We start from the raw sequence: 13,890 nt of genomic DNA, 5'->3' as shown, positions 1-13,890 counted from the left end.
AGTGGATAATGTAAAAGTATTTGGATAGCTGTCATGAAGTTATGGCGCGATGCTCTATGGCTTTATTCCGCGACGACTGCGATAGGTACTAGCAGGGAACTACAATGTACCATCGAAACAAGTTGGTTCATGAGGATATGGTTCTGGACGCTGACATCAAAACGCAATGAGTCAGTACATGTAGCTGGTTTGTGGAACAGGTCTTTCTTAACATCGTTCTGCGTCACAGCAAGGTGGTTGGATGTATCTTGTGTGTTGCTGATATTCAGATGACTGTGCCAGACAACACAAACATTCACAGGGAAGAAGCCATATGACTAAGTAGAATGTATCCTCATTTGTGACTTACACTATCTATTAAAGTGGTCATTTGATCTGTGCATGGACTGATACACGTAGTGGCACACAAAAAGCACTCAAAGAAGAAAGTCAGGGGCCGGAAGAAAGTCGCTTGTCTACCACGGACTAAGTTAATCTATTCCATGGGATGCCTACGATTAAGTTGCACTCAATTTACGTGAGCCAAGGTAAGAATAGATTATTAGCACGGTGGTATAACTGTAACTGTCGTTGTAACTCAGCAGTCCCACAAGACCCGCCAGACATAATCTACTTTCAAGAACTGTTACTTGACGACAAAGTCTTACAATCATATTCTTGTCCAACTGTAGAGTCGACATCTCCCGGGCAGATAAAACTGGCCAATCTCTGAAGAGCTGGTCCGATATCTTTTTGAGAACAACTCGGAACGGTGGTTAACCTAAAGGTGTAAGATACCCGATTCCACATAGCCGAGGAAGTTGACGACTGGTGAAGTAAGGGGATATTTGCTGATTGTTGTTTCCCCTCTCGGCTACTGTATCATGTGGATCTGACTGTTAGGTTGCTGAAAACTCTAAGAAATTACATCAAACTCTACTCGTTCGTTTCATCAGACAGATCATCTGTGACCAGCAATAGCTTGTATAAACATGCCGAATCATTAATAGCCACCTCTGCTCTACACCTTGATAGCCCTTCAGTATATTGACATTAGATGAGAATGGGATTGAGTACCACAGGATCGGACGTTTCGCCTCAGCTGGAGTATGCACTTAAGAGAAGTTGTAGTGGTCTACTCTTTCCTCCGATATCATGTCATGGCTATGAATAAGTACCAAGAAAAGAATACCACTCTGCACCAGAGTACAGTTTCAGTATTATGATGCGATACTAGTACGTACGGGAATAGACGATATATCATTCAACATAAAATGAAGTCAATATTACACTCAGATATCTACTAATGTAGCCTAGACCCCAATACAAACGATTTGGTCGGCACTGCCTCCAACACCACTGTTCCAATACTATATTCCCATCCTTTCAACGCCAGCCATAACATGATCATTCACATACCCTGATTTCCGAATGGAATCCTAGTTCTTGATATCCAGTACCTGGGTCAACACACCCTCGCTAGCTCTCCACCAGCGAGCTCTCTCCTCCAAGTCATCTGCTGCACCACCTAGGGCTGCTTCCTTCCTCCTCCTTGCCTCGCGCGCAGCAGTTGCGCTGTTCTGACGCTTGATCTCAAGGGGCTGGAGTTCCATAAGAAGTCTATCCGCTTCTTTTCTCTTCCGAGGGACCTTGGCTTGTAGAGACTCCAGTTCTCGCGCGAGTTCCTGCTGCTCAAGCTTTCGTTGATTGACTAGATCTTGCGTCTTGGCTAGTGGTAAGTTCATGCCGGGATTGGTTGCATCTGGTATTTCTTGCTCTGCGCGTAGTGTTTCAATTCTTTCTTCCAGTTCCTCAATTTTGGCGGGCATCTCGCGCAATTGGGCGGTTTCGAGCTGCACACTCTCGTACTTCTTGCTTAGTTCGATACCTCGTTTTTCAAGATCGGCCACCATTTCTGCGACTTCTGTCTTTAACTCTTTGAGTTGCTTTTTGACAACCATGTTTTCTTTCTCAAGCTCAAGGTTCTCTTCCATGGTGACAATCATGGGTGGATCACCAACAATAGCTCGGATAAACTTCTCCTTTGTGACTTGTTGCACATAAGAAAATCGTAACTTGGCAAATAGTTCTTTGTAATGCGCAAGGTCAGCCGTTAAGCTGGCCGGGGTGAGCGCGTCAAAGGCTGAATTAGACGCATCTGATGTACGTTGTCGTGCATCTTGGGGCTTTGAGTTTGAGATGGGTTCACTGAGTTTAATGATGGAGATTTCTTGTGTTGATTGGAGTTTTGTCAAGGTATCCAAGACCTTTTGCGCGTCAGGTTGTCCCATTGTTAGGTATGTCGTTTGCCAAAGTCATATGATAGCTGGGAATGTAATAAAGAAATAAAAGCTTCAGCTATGAAGAGTTGATGCGCCTGAGATGTTGACAATGAACCCGATATGGATTAGTGCCTATGGGTTGCTCCATGCGAAGCGGTGAAGAACGGCAGATACCTGCTGACATCAATTGGATGCAACTTCAAGCTGAGAGGTAACGGCTGAATCTGAATCTTTGAACTCAAATTACTTTTTTTTGACACAATTTTGCAATCGACATATATATACCTTGGCGTCGTGTCAAATTTTTGGGCTTTCAAACACGTGCAAGTATGTCAAAGAATAACGAACTTTTAACCGATGACTACGTCGCGGACCTCCTTTCGCAGGAGGCAACCGACTGCTCTTTAAAATACTCAACCATGGGGATGGAAGCATACCGCACGAATAAGAAGTAACATAACCCGATCGATTTTGGCATGTCTGTCGCTGACATGGCTTCAGACCTGCGAATATGATGAAACCAAATACCCGATTTTTACGACACATTATTAAAGATACCGACCATCACAACAAGGCGCTGTTGGCCAAAGAGGCCGCTGAGTCCAAGGCGCGATTAAAGGACCTTGAGCGCAGTGAAGAAATCAAACGGCGCAAGACAAATCCGAACGTGAACGACATCAGACGACGGCAAATGGGCGATATTCATGCCATCCTAGGCGGCAAACGACGACCAAGAACAGAAGACGAGGCAGGACCTTCATCAAGAAGAGATTCAAAACGCAGTGACAGGGACCGAAAACCAGAGCGTGAGCGAGACCAAGATTCAAGTGATCTTTTTGCGAAAAAGCGCAGCGATCGCGACCAACATGGTCGATTGTCGCGAGAAGATCGTCACAGTAAGACGGACGACGATTCTAGACGGTCAGACAGGTCACGGAGAGAGCACAGGCGACGCGACAGATCACGAAGCAGAGATAGAGACTCAGAAGAAGAAGGTCGTCGTCGTCACAGTCACAAGAGGAGAGATAGGTCTAGATCGCCTATACGCCGGCGACGGTCTCGATCACCCAGGGAATCTAAGAGTAGACATCGACATCGATCACCTCTGGAAACGAAGGAAGACCGCAAACGGAATGAGGAACAAGAAGAGGACTCGGATGTTTTGGAAGATCTCATCGGACCCGCACCACCTCCGAAATACCGGGGCCGAGGAACAGTGGGAGGGTCCTCGGGTATCGATCGACGATTTTCAGAGACATATGACCCGAAAACTGATATACAAATGGATGAGGATGATGATGGTGGTAATACCTGGGATGATGCAGTGGAAGCGTTTAGAGACCGCCAAAAGCTACGACAGAACTAGGAGGAACGATTAAAGGCAGCCGGTTTTGCTGATGAGCAGATACAAAAGACCAGTTGTACAGAGGAGAAGTCGGTAGGAAGCGTGCAATGGTCCAACTGGAGAAAAGAGGGCATGGGACGTTGACAAGGTAATCGGGGAGGACGGAGTGCTACAATCAGAGGATTAAATCTTCGAACGTGGTTACGAGTGGTGCAACGGATTGGATGGAAGTTGTGAGCCGAGACACTGATTCAGGGATGATTGGACATAGCGTAACATGCACTGCCTTGTTTTTGGGTATTGACTTTTGGTGACACTTTATCACGATAAGAAGCCGTCTTATTAAAGACATTGACATATGAATAGACGGATTGGAGACGGACAATCGGCAAGCCGATCAGCAGAGGGAGCCTGGATCGATCTTGACGAAGCTCCACAAACACTCCCAATCCGGCGCAGACGAGCAAGAAATATTATCAGGGCTCCGGATAAGCCCATGGATATGATGAATAACAGGTTCAATTAAGTTTTGAAACAGACTTTGGTGCCTGAATCCGGGCAACAAAGACCAAGTAGCGTAGCAACATGGATCTCCCAACGCCATGTTGAACCAAAAGAAACAAGACCGAGCTGAGGCTGAACCGGGCTGGCAACGCAATACAAGTACGACAGAATACACGACTGATTTTGGTAATGACTTTTGAGCTTGTAAGGGGTGATAAGGATGGAACTGTACCAAAGGCGGACAACAGTAAGCTCGCCATTCATTATTGAGTTGAATCTAAGATAAAAGGTTTCTCTTTGTCGCGAATCTCAATTTGAGCTGACGCTTGTTGTTGAAGAGATAGTAATGACAGCTTGAAACTTGGACCAAGGGGATGAATCTATTTTAAGCCCAGACTTGACATGACCAGGTACAGCTACAGCTCCCTACTAGACCTACCCATATTAGGCATGTGCACTCCGTAGATCAGGTACGAGATATGGAGGAGAAAAGCAAGTACTCGATGATGGGTTTGTTAGATTGGTCCTATACGAGATTGATTGGTGAATTCATATACAGTGTGCGCAAGCATCTCAAAGATTATTGGATGGAGCGTAAGTCAAAACATGGATGAGATTGATGTATGGATATATCGGCTATTCATCGTGGACTGAAAATGCCGAGTTTAGCGGTAACCGTTTTAATTCTGAATTTATTTAACATCTTTACCAATAAACAAGTACCTAATATTGGAGGTACCTTTTCGAGGTCAGTGGTGTTCTGTAAGCTCACCTGACGCTCTCGCGTGTCAGGGTCCGTGGAATAAAATTGACAGGCTGCATGGATAATAAGGGAAACAAACCCATCGACAGGGAGATCCAATGCACCGTTTCACCAGCGACAGAACAAAAACACGCGATCTCGACACTCCTGCAGCCTATTAATATTACTATATCTTGACTAATGAGTTGTGACGTTGCACTGCGCTTGTACAAGGGCATTCGTTCCCTGCTGAAATTTCTTGTTGCACAAGAACTCGAGCCGTTTGCGGTACAAGTAGAGAGTCCAGTCGTTGGGGTCTTTCAGGAACAGTCAGACGCAGAATCAGGAACAGCGTGGTTAACTTTTGCGGCGTCAAGACTAACCCCGATTACTTTGGCTCACGATACAAATGGCAGATGGCTGGGGGGAAGCCCCCTCTTCAGATTCTGTAATGTGACGTGATGTGACGGCCAAGACCAAGCGAACAAGACCCTGGTTTTGGTTTTGGTTTGGTCTTTTGGTGGGCAGGCGCCTGATCATGATGGCCTAGACTCAGAAAAGTCAAGGACGACCCCACGAGAGTTGTCCAGCTGAGTTGGGTCCGATAGAGAGAGGAGGCTCCATTACTGTATGTAGGTAGATAGGTTTCGGAGCGGTTATCATGGTCTCGGCTTGGGTACTCAGGTCTCAGTCAAGCCAGCACCCGTTTATACCAGAGTTCATTATTCTTGTACTTGATCAACTGATTCTGAGACGATGTTGGGTGGTATCAAAAGAGTCAACATCTCCGCTTAGCCAAGCAACCCAAGGCTAAGCTTTTTCCTTTGCTGTCCGTGAGTTGAGAATCAGAGCCAAGCATGGAAGCCATGGAGACCAGACCAGACCAAATAAACAGAGGGTCTACGGGCAGGGGCCCAACTGTGAGCGCTGTAACCGGCCCCCTGTAGTCTGTTTCTGTTTCCTGGAGCCCCGCCCAAAGATCTCCACTTACGGCACATGGCTCTCAGTATGCCGCGTGCGGCCTTTGTCTTCCCTCTAGACGACCCCTCTCATCAGCTTTAGCTTCTTATGTCTTTTCGTCTTTGTCGTCACTGATTGACATTTTGTAGTTTTTAGTAGACTTGTTGGTGCACGAGTGACCTTATGAGCCGCTCCTTTCCCAAGAGATTACCTAGTCGAGCTGTCGTCTATTCTCTGCTTCTGCTTCTGCTTCTACTTCTGTTTCTTTTGTACACTCTGAATGGATGATCGGTCGAACTTTCTAATCAGCCACACTGACATCAACCCTGTTCTCCATTGCATCCTCATCCCAAAGCTTCTCGTTGCATAGCACCGCATAAACTCTTGTTGTTTTCGACATAGTTCTCTTAAAAAGCCCTCTCAGACCACATAACCATGTTATAGCTTCCTATCGTCCTTTCTCTCTTTATTCGGATATTTCCATCCGACCTTCCATCCAAACAAGACTGCAGTAATCAACTGATGATCGGTCTAGGCCCGAGGTGACGTCTTTGGTATATCTCCGACTGACCCCAAGGTCACCTCACTCACACCTGAGCTCACCAACCAACCAACCTCTCTCTCCTCTCTTTCCTTTTTACTCTTTTATCCTCTCACTTCCTTTTCCATTCTTTCCCTTTTTTTTTTCTGCTACCTCTACTCTCCATTCAGTTTTGGAGGTACTTAACTAGGTACTATTCAAAATGCGTCCTCCACGCGTTTTTGTCCTTATACTCTTCGTCGCAGTTTCTCTCCTACTCTTCTGCCGAGCTATATCGTCTTCGCTTCGATCCGCCTATGCAGATTACCCCGCTGGGAGGAAGTTCAAGACCAAAACAACAAATACCAGCTACAGGCCTTCGGGGTCTCATGATGATCATGACAATGATGATAACGACAGCTCAGAAAAATCACCCAAGTCCGTCTGGAACTCCATGTACTACAATACGCCATTTTCTCTGTTCCCACCAAATGCTGCTATCAGCTTGACCGACGACAACAGCACTTCGTTTGCCGCCCGTCCCGCCGCTTTTGGGCCTAAACTGGCCATCAACGGTCTAAGTGGTCAATTATGGGTCGGTAGCGGCTTTGCAGAAGACGCACTTATACATGGCACTGGCGAGTTGGGCTGCAGCGACGTGCCAGGATGGAATGAGAGGGCCGAGGCAATTGCTTTACACAAGGCTTTGAGGGCTGCTGTCCCTTCCATCGCTGGTATCAAGTCAGGCTCTTCGGCGCGCGCCAAGCGAGGCCGGGTTGTCATCCCCAATGCTGGTAATGGTCACACCACCTCTAGCCATGTTTCTGCGACGCACGACTATTCCGAAATCGACGGCAAGGTCGCCCTCATCATGCGAGGCGGCTGCGGCTTTCTCGACAAAGTAATGTGGGCACAACGAAGAGGCGCTCTCGCAGTCATTGTTGGCGATAATCAGAAAGGCGGCCCTCTCATCCAAATGTTTGCGCATGGTCCCGAAGTTGATAATGTCACAATTCCTTCTGTTTTCACTGCTCGTACCACCGCACAGCTGCTGTCCGCGCTTACACAGCCCGGCAGCTTTATCGAAGATACACTAGACAACCAGGGCAACCCCGTTTTGAGAGTCCAACGAGGCCCCAAGTCCAAGAAGCATCGCAAAGATGCAGTCAAGTCCACAATTACCGCTTCAACTCATGATAGACGATCCGCTGGTACCGCTCAACATAAAAAGCGCTCTACCAAGCCTGCCTCGAGAAAGCGAAAGACAGCCGTTAGATATTCCAGAAAGACAGTCAGTCGAAAGAACAGGGCAGCTAGGGAATCGCCCAAGAAGATTCGAAATCCTCTTCTGTCTGAGGACAATTACGATGATTTGGAAAAAGAGACGACTTTCAGAAAGCACAAACCTATTCTTCCCCCCAAGGCTTCCCATTCCCGCCACGACACGGACTACGACGATTTTGATCCGGAGGAAGAGGAAATTCTTGTTGAGTTCTTGACCGAAGACGAAGAAAACGCGCTCGACTTTACCATTGACCGATCCAGCGAGAGCCACGACGACCCCGACGAACTCGACGATGACGCACACGATGGTCTCTGGGTCACCATCACACCCACGAGTAATGCTAGCCCATTTTTCGATACGCTTCTCGTACTGGTCATCAGTCCCCTGGTCACATTAACTGTTGTATACGCCCTTCTCATCCTTCGCGCTCGAATCCGCCGAAGACGTTGGAGAGCCCCCAAATCCGTCGTGGAACGTCTTCCCGTCCGCACGTTTCACACAGTCGCTCCTTCGCCAACTCTTACCCCGAGAGCGCCTTCGCCGTCTGCACCAACGCCAACAACTCCTCTCCTCCAAGAGTCTCCTTCGCGTGCAAGGCCTCGGTCGAGAGGCTCATCCGGTGCGCCTGCAGATGAAACACGATCGACGCCTAGCGAAGCGATCCCAACACCCTCGAATGCGACTAAAAACAACACTAAAAATGAGCGCGAAAAGGGTTCAGGTGGTTTCTCTGCCGAATGGAAGAAGTATATGGGACGCCAAGTCGAGTGTGTCGTCTGTCTTGAAGAATATGTCGACGGTGTAAGCCAAGTGATGAGTCTGCCATGCGGCCACGAATTCCACGTCGAGTGCATGTAAGTACCGAATATTTCGTCTTGTTATGCTCCATCGCTAACTGTCTTTAGTACCCCGTGGTTGACCACCCGCCGACGAACTTGCCCTATTTGCAAGGGCGATGTTGTTCGATCCCTTGCCCACGGCTCATCTTCCGGGCCCCATTATGAACCATATCGGGACGACGCAAGCGATGATGACGACGATGACGACGAAGGAACTGTTGCAGAAGGCTCCGGGGCACGTGACGATGATCGAGAGTCGGATCTTGAGCAGGGTTTACACTCGTCCGACCCCAGATCCTCGCGATGGGGCCACGATGGTTGGCTGAGCATTTTCTCCAGTGGCTTCACCAGGGCGAGATCGCCTTCCCCCGAGGATCGTAGCCGCTGATGCTGATGCCAAGCACAATATGCTTACTGGAACAGTCAGTAAGCCATGGGATACACTTTTGTTTGAAATCATTGGAGTTTTCTTGTATTTGTTGGCTGGCGCAATAGGATGGGAGCAGCTGGCGCACTGGGATACAGAGCACAGCATGGATTGTTGGAGCTTAGATCACATGGATGAATTTGGTTATAGTATTGGAATGCGCATTATGGGTGTCAAGACACTTGCGCTGGAATGGGAATAGATAGGTATACCCTTGGTCGGCGGCTGTGTGTATTTCACAGATCTTGAATAATTAGTATTAGCATATTCAAATCGCTTCTCCACCACAGCTCTAAATGATACATACGTTCACTATAAGTGCAGAAAACTGCGTGTTTTTGAAACGGTGCTGATAGATGGATGAGTACTGCTCATGCTCACTCGCCATTGTTTAAGTCATCCAACCTTTCTTTTAGACTATTGGCATACAACTGTCATGGCCGTTGTTTTGTGGCCAGATACGAAACTCCGAATGAATACTCCTGTCTATTTTTTGTCCTATTTTATAAACCTTTTACGTCTTCCCCGGTCCTGCAGGTGCTATTTAGATATAGCCCTTGAGGATAGCAGCCTCGGCGTTCAATATCGAGGAGCCAGCAGCACCAATGACAGCTAAAACAGTCAGTATAAGTCGATTTTTGAAAAGAGGAATAATAGACTTACTATTGTGGCTCAGAGCAGTGAACTTGATGTCAAAGATACCGGCCTCATCCTCGCGAACACGGCCAACACTGACAGTGTAGCCACGACCAAGGTCGCGGTCGAGACGGGGCTGAGGACGGTCAGGCTCGTCATCGCCGAAGACCTTAATAGTGGGCTCAGGTGCCGAAGGGCAGCCAAGGGCCTGGGCCTCGCACTTGTAGTCGCGCAGAGCCTTGCGGACCTCCTCAGCTGAGGGAGAGGGCTTGCGCTCAAAGCTCAAACTGACACAGGCGGTGTGGCCGTCCATGACGGGAACTCGGTTGCAGGTGGCTGAGACGCGGAGACCCTCTTGCTCGATAAAAGCAGTACCGTTGTCGTCGAGACGGCCGAGAATCTTGCGGGCTTCGGTCTCGAGCTTGTCCTCTTCGCCTGAGATGAAGGGGACGATGTTGTCGATCACGTCCATGCTGGAAACACCAGGGTAACCGGCACCGGAGACGGCCTGGAGGGTGACGATGGAAACGGTAGAGATGGGCCCAAAGGCAGCCTGGAGGGCGGCGAAGGGGCCGACAAGGCCAATGACGGCACAGTTGGAGTTGCAGACGAGGAAGCCCTTGTTAAGCTTGTGGACGGAACGCTGGTGGGGGATAAGGTCGAGATGAGAGAGGTTGACGGTGGGGACGACGAGAGGTACTAGAGGATCGCGGCGGTAGTTCTTTGCGTTGGAGAATACTGGGATGTCGGCCTTGATGAAAGCCATCTCTGTGAGAGTCGTTAACGGGCATGTATCATGAAACGTGAAGAGGAGACATACCAATATCGCCAGCGACATCCGAGTCAAGACCACTGAATACAACATCACAGTCCTGGAACTCCTCAGCCTTGCACTCTCTGACAACCATGTCGGCTATGTCGCCCATGGGAGAGGCCTGCTTCCATCGAACAGCATCCTTGTATTTCTTGCCAGCAGATCGAGAGGAAGCGCCAATGGCGTGGAGGGTGAGGTAAGGGTGCTGAGCGAGAAGAAGGATGAAGCGCTGTCCAACAGAGCCAGTGGCACCGAGGACACCTAGACGAGAGAAATAATTAGCATTGTATTGTTTGACGGCAGCGACATAAAAAGTGGCATGAGAGCATTGGATGTTGCGAAATCGGATGGAGGGGCAATAAGGGCTGTAGATGACATACCGCATTTCTTGGTAGGGAATTGAGAAGCCATTATGGGTATTTGTTGTATAGAAACGCTTTAAATGCAATATACAATGCCCAGTACAATTCACTCGATGCCGGATGAGAGGTTGCAGATGGTTTTAAATTTTGGTGTTGAGGACGAGTGAGTCTAGAGTTACAGTAGTCCATTAAGAACCCCGCCAAATTTATCCCGTCATCGGAGACGACTGGCCGTTAGTGGGCGTTGCCCCCACTATGGATGGTATGAGGATATTCATTCATGGGTCGAGTGTCTAATTCAAGGCCCATGTTTTTTTACGATGGGTCATGTTTACAAGGTCCAATGACATCAGAAGCATATTGAAATATTTGTTGAATTTATTCAAAGAGAAAACCAGTACCATGTTTCGTATATACCTCTATCCTGAGGATTTATCCCAGTCTCGACCCGTCTGCCATGTAACCAAATCAAGAAATGTCAAACATATGAATGAAACGCCAGTTCATGCACATTAGACTCCCCAAAATCGAACTCTTATACTGTCTAAGCTCGGTGCTATGTCGTTCATATAGTCAATCTTCGACTAGGGCTCAACGGCACTTTCTCGGTCAACGTTGGAGTAGATTCGGAATTGAGCGAAGATGATGAGATCCTCTGCAATGGTACCCAGAGAACCAAGCAACCAGGGCAGCGCGTTGAGCAGATACTTCTTGTCTTGGGAGTAGGCAACCAGGCTGACACCATATGTGAGGTTTCCGCTCATAGATAGCATGAAGAAAAGCAATGCGAGACCTGTATATTATTAGTCTGCTGATGTTGTGATCAAAAGAGAATATCTGAAACTGACCTTCGCAAGACTTTTCTCGGTGGTTCTTGATAATCTGGGGAATTCGGGCACTACAGCACATTAATATGACATCAAGCTTCGCTCGTAAAGGAAAACGCACCAGAGGTAAAGAGCTGCACTGATGTATCCCAAAATGAGTCCTGCAAGCTCAATTGAAGTCTGCGCATTTTCAGGCGCATCGGGGGTACCGGGGTCACCACTCTCCCAAGCGCCGACCTTGTATGAGACAAACCAGCCAGCAAACCCAATGACGTATACAGCGAGCAGGCTCAGAGCGTTGTGGACCCAAGGGCTGCTATCGGGGGTCTCGTCTTCGCCGGTCACGATCTTCCTCAATGGCTCCATTGAGGACTCGGTATGTGTCGCATGGCGGCGCTGAGACCCCGGGAGGCCATAAGAAGAGCTTCGTCGGCGCGATCGGTTGATGAGAGGCGATTCCTCTGAAGGGTCAATTGGTCTCGCTTCCTCAGGGCGACTCGCTCGGCGGGCATTGAGAGCGTTGTAGTAAACAGCTTGGCCGATGAGGACAATGTCGGCAATACAGAAATAGCCGGCCAGGGCAACGGCGGTGGGAGCTAGGCGGGTGAACAAGGCTCCTAAAGATGCAAAGTTAGCAAGTATGAAGGTTTAGCATGGGCGCAAGCCACTTCTAGCCGATAACAAATTTTCTGACACGGGCGTCGAAAATGGCGTAACAATGGTATTTGTCTCGATACAAATTTTGTTTTGGGGTATGCAGGAATGCGCTTCGCAATGGGAACCCACCGATGAGATTTGTGACGTCGCCCAGAAGCCAAACGATAAGGAAGGCCATGCTGAGGCCATCAGCACTCTTGGCCTTGTAGTTGGCGAACAATTGGGGTAACTGCAGGGTTTTGTTAGCCAAGCTGGGTCAAAGGGCATGCGATAGCCATTGCAGCTGCAAAATGCAACGTAAAGATGCGCGAATGAGAGACGTACCAGAAGGCATATCCAAGAAGTCAAACTGATGCTGCCAAAGATACCCGACAGAGCTAATGTGACTGGTAACGCTTGCGCCGCGGCGGCGATTGAAGTTGAAGCCAACAGAGGCATGACAAGGTAATCGTCGTCTGGCCGTAAAGATTGGAACGTAAGAAAAAAGAAGAAGATCGGAGGAAGAGGTGAAGTCAGATCCAGGTATGGGACCAAGACCAACTTAGTAGCAAGAATAAGAGGAGGTGGTGCGACAAAGGTGGGTATCACGAGGGCACCGAGCGACAGAGGAACGAAATCGGATCTATCACTATACAAAGCAAATAAGCTAAGCAAGTGTAGATCTTGCTCCAAAAACAAGGGTCGTGTTTTGTCGAACCCAAGGGTTTAGATTCAGAACCGTACGTTCTCGTCACACTTTATCAAGCTCTCTGTTGAAAACATGGAATGGAACAAAGAAAAGTTGAAGCAAAGCAAGAATTAGTTATTAACTAAATTTACTCTAAAAGAACGGTTATCCAAGGTAAAAGGCACTGCCAGCCCTGTATGATAAGGGAATCCCGTCCGTTGTCGGTTCTGATAGTGGAGGTCTTATCACTGTCGTTTGGTAACTGCTGGTTGTGTATTGGCTGGTGAACGAGCGCTTATCGTAGACAGTGACGCACTGGGCTGGACGATCTTGTGAGCTAAAATATGGGGATTTCAAGGCGCGTGAGTCTTTTATCGTGAGTGAATAGAGGAAGAGAGGTGAGATCCTGGGTCTCTCGGGCATCTCCGATAACAAACCGACACTTGCAGTGATGACACAGTTGTTTATATTTAATGGAAATCATAATAGGATATTGAAGTTGCTCCAATGGCCAAAAGCAGGTACTCAACTGTTTTCAGTCATTACTGAGTTATAGGGTAGATTCACGACTTCAGCTCAGCCAGCCAACTCCATCTCCCTTCCCAGCCACGCTTTTAGTGTTTCGCGTGGAGCAACCTACACATGCTTCCCCATGATTCGCCCTGAGTTGCTACTGCAAGCTCCCCGTCCCGCCCTTCCCCCAGCCGTGCAGCCTAGTAGGCGGTAGGTAGCTTAGACCCCTGACAGCTGCTCATGAGAGACGATTGATCATGCTCCAGATTGAGGCAACGTGCGTACGCAACGGCAACCTCAGCCAACCACTTTGCGTTCAGCTCTGTAGCTTCAAACGCTTTGGCCGATCTGGAACTCGCCTCTTTCTCAAGCTCAGAGTTGATTTACTTTAAACATCTACATTCGCATTATTCAAGTTCTAGTCTTGTTTTGTTTCCTTCATCCTGTGACCATCAACATCGACTTTCACCGTCTAGTTTTCACGTTCATCCATAAGCGTCTCATCATTCGTAACACCCCCTCCCTATCACC

General features: G+C 48.3%; 5 protein-coding genes across 5 annotated transcripts; 2 read left to right on the top strand and 3 right to left on the bottom strand.

Annotated features, from left to right (window-relative positions):
* Positions 1-1,418: 1,418 nt before the first annotated feature.
* Positions 1,419-2,270, bottom strand: FPOAC1_004610 (uncharacterized protein; the record flags this gene model as incomplete). The annotated part of the gene is made up of 1 exon (XM_044849152.1): positions 1,419-2,270. The coding sequence occupies one exon, from the start codon at positions 2,268-2,270 to the stop codon at positions 1,419-1,421; it is 852 nt and encodes a 283-aa protein (XP_044707862.1).
* Positions 2,271-2,590: 320 nt separating this feature from the next.
* On the top strand, positions 2,591-3,627 carry FPOAC1_004609 (uncharacterized protein; the record flags this gene model as incomplete). Its single annotated transcript, XM_044849151.1, has 2 exons — positions 2,591-2,712; positions 2,763-3,627. The coding sequence occupies 2 exons, from the start codon at positions 2,591-2,593 to the stop codon at positions 3,625-3,627; spliced, it is 987 nt and encodes a 328-aa protein (XP_044707861.1).
* Positions 3,628-6,555: 2,928 nt separating this feature from the next.
* FPOAC1_004608 (uncharacterized protein) lies at positions 6,556-8,844 on the top strand (the record flags this gene model as incomplete). The annotated part of the gene is made up of 2 exons (XM_044849150.1): positions 6,556-8,471; positions 8,523-8,844. 2 exons carry the CDS (start codon positions 6,556-6,558, stop codon positions 8,842-8,844), a joined length of 2,238 nt encoding a protein of 745 aa, XP_044707860.1.
* Positions 8,845-9,427: 583 nt separating this feature from the next.
* FPOAC1_004607 (uncharacterized protein) lies at positions 9,428-10,744 on the bottom strand (the record flags this gene model as incomplete). The annotated part of the gene is made up of 4 exons (XM_044849149.1): positions 9,428-9,495; positions 9,547-10,287; positions 10,340-10,594; positions 10,714-10,744. 4 exons carry the CDS (start codon positions 10,742-10,744, stop codon positions 9,428-9,430), a joined length of 1,095 nt encoding a protein of 364 aa, XP_044707859.1.
* A 535-nt stretch (positions 10,745-11,279) lies between these two features.
* FPOAC1_004606 (uncharacterized protein) lies at positions 11,280-12,617 on the bottom strand (the record flags this gene model as incomplete). Its single annotated transcript, XM_044849148.1, has 5 exons — positions 11,280-11,488; positions 11,544-11,593; positions 11,644-12,139; positions 12,309-12,408; positions 12,504-12,617. 5 exons carry the CDS (start codon positions 12,615-12,617, stop codon positions 11,280-11,282), a joined length of 969 nt encoding a protein of 322 aa, XP_044707858.1.
* Positions 12,618-13,890: the final 1,273 nt, after the last annotated feature.

This window comes from Fusarium poae, chromosome 2 (assembly GCF_019609905.1).
Source record: "Fusarium poae strain DAOMC 252244 chromosome 2, whole genome shotgun sequence".
Taxonomy (NCBI): domain Eukaryota; kingdom Fungi; phylum Ascomycota; class Sordariomycetes; order Hypocreales; family Nectriaceae; genus Fusarium; species Fusarium poae.
Note: the sequence above shows the minus strand (reverse complement) of the source record. Positions and strands in the feature narration are given on the sequence as shown.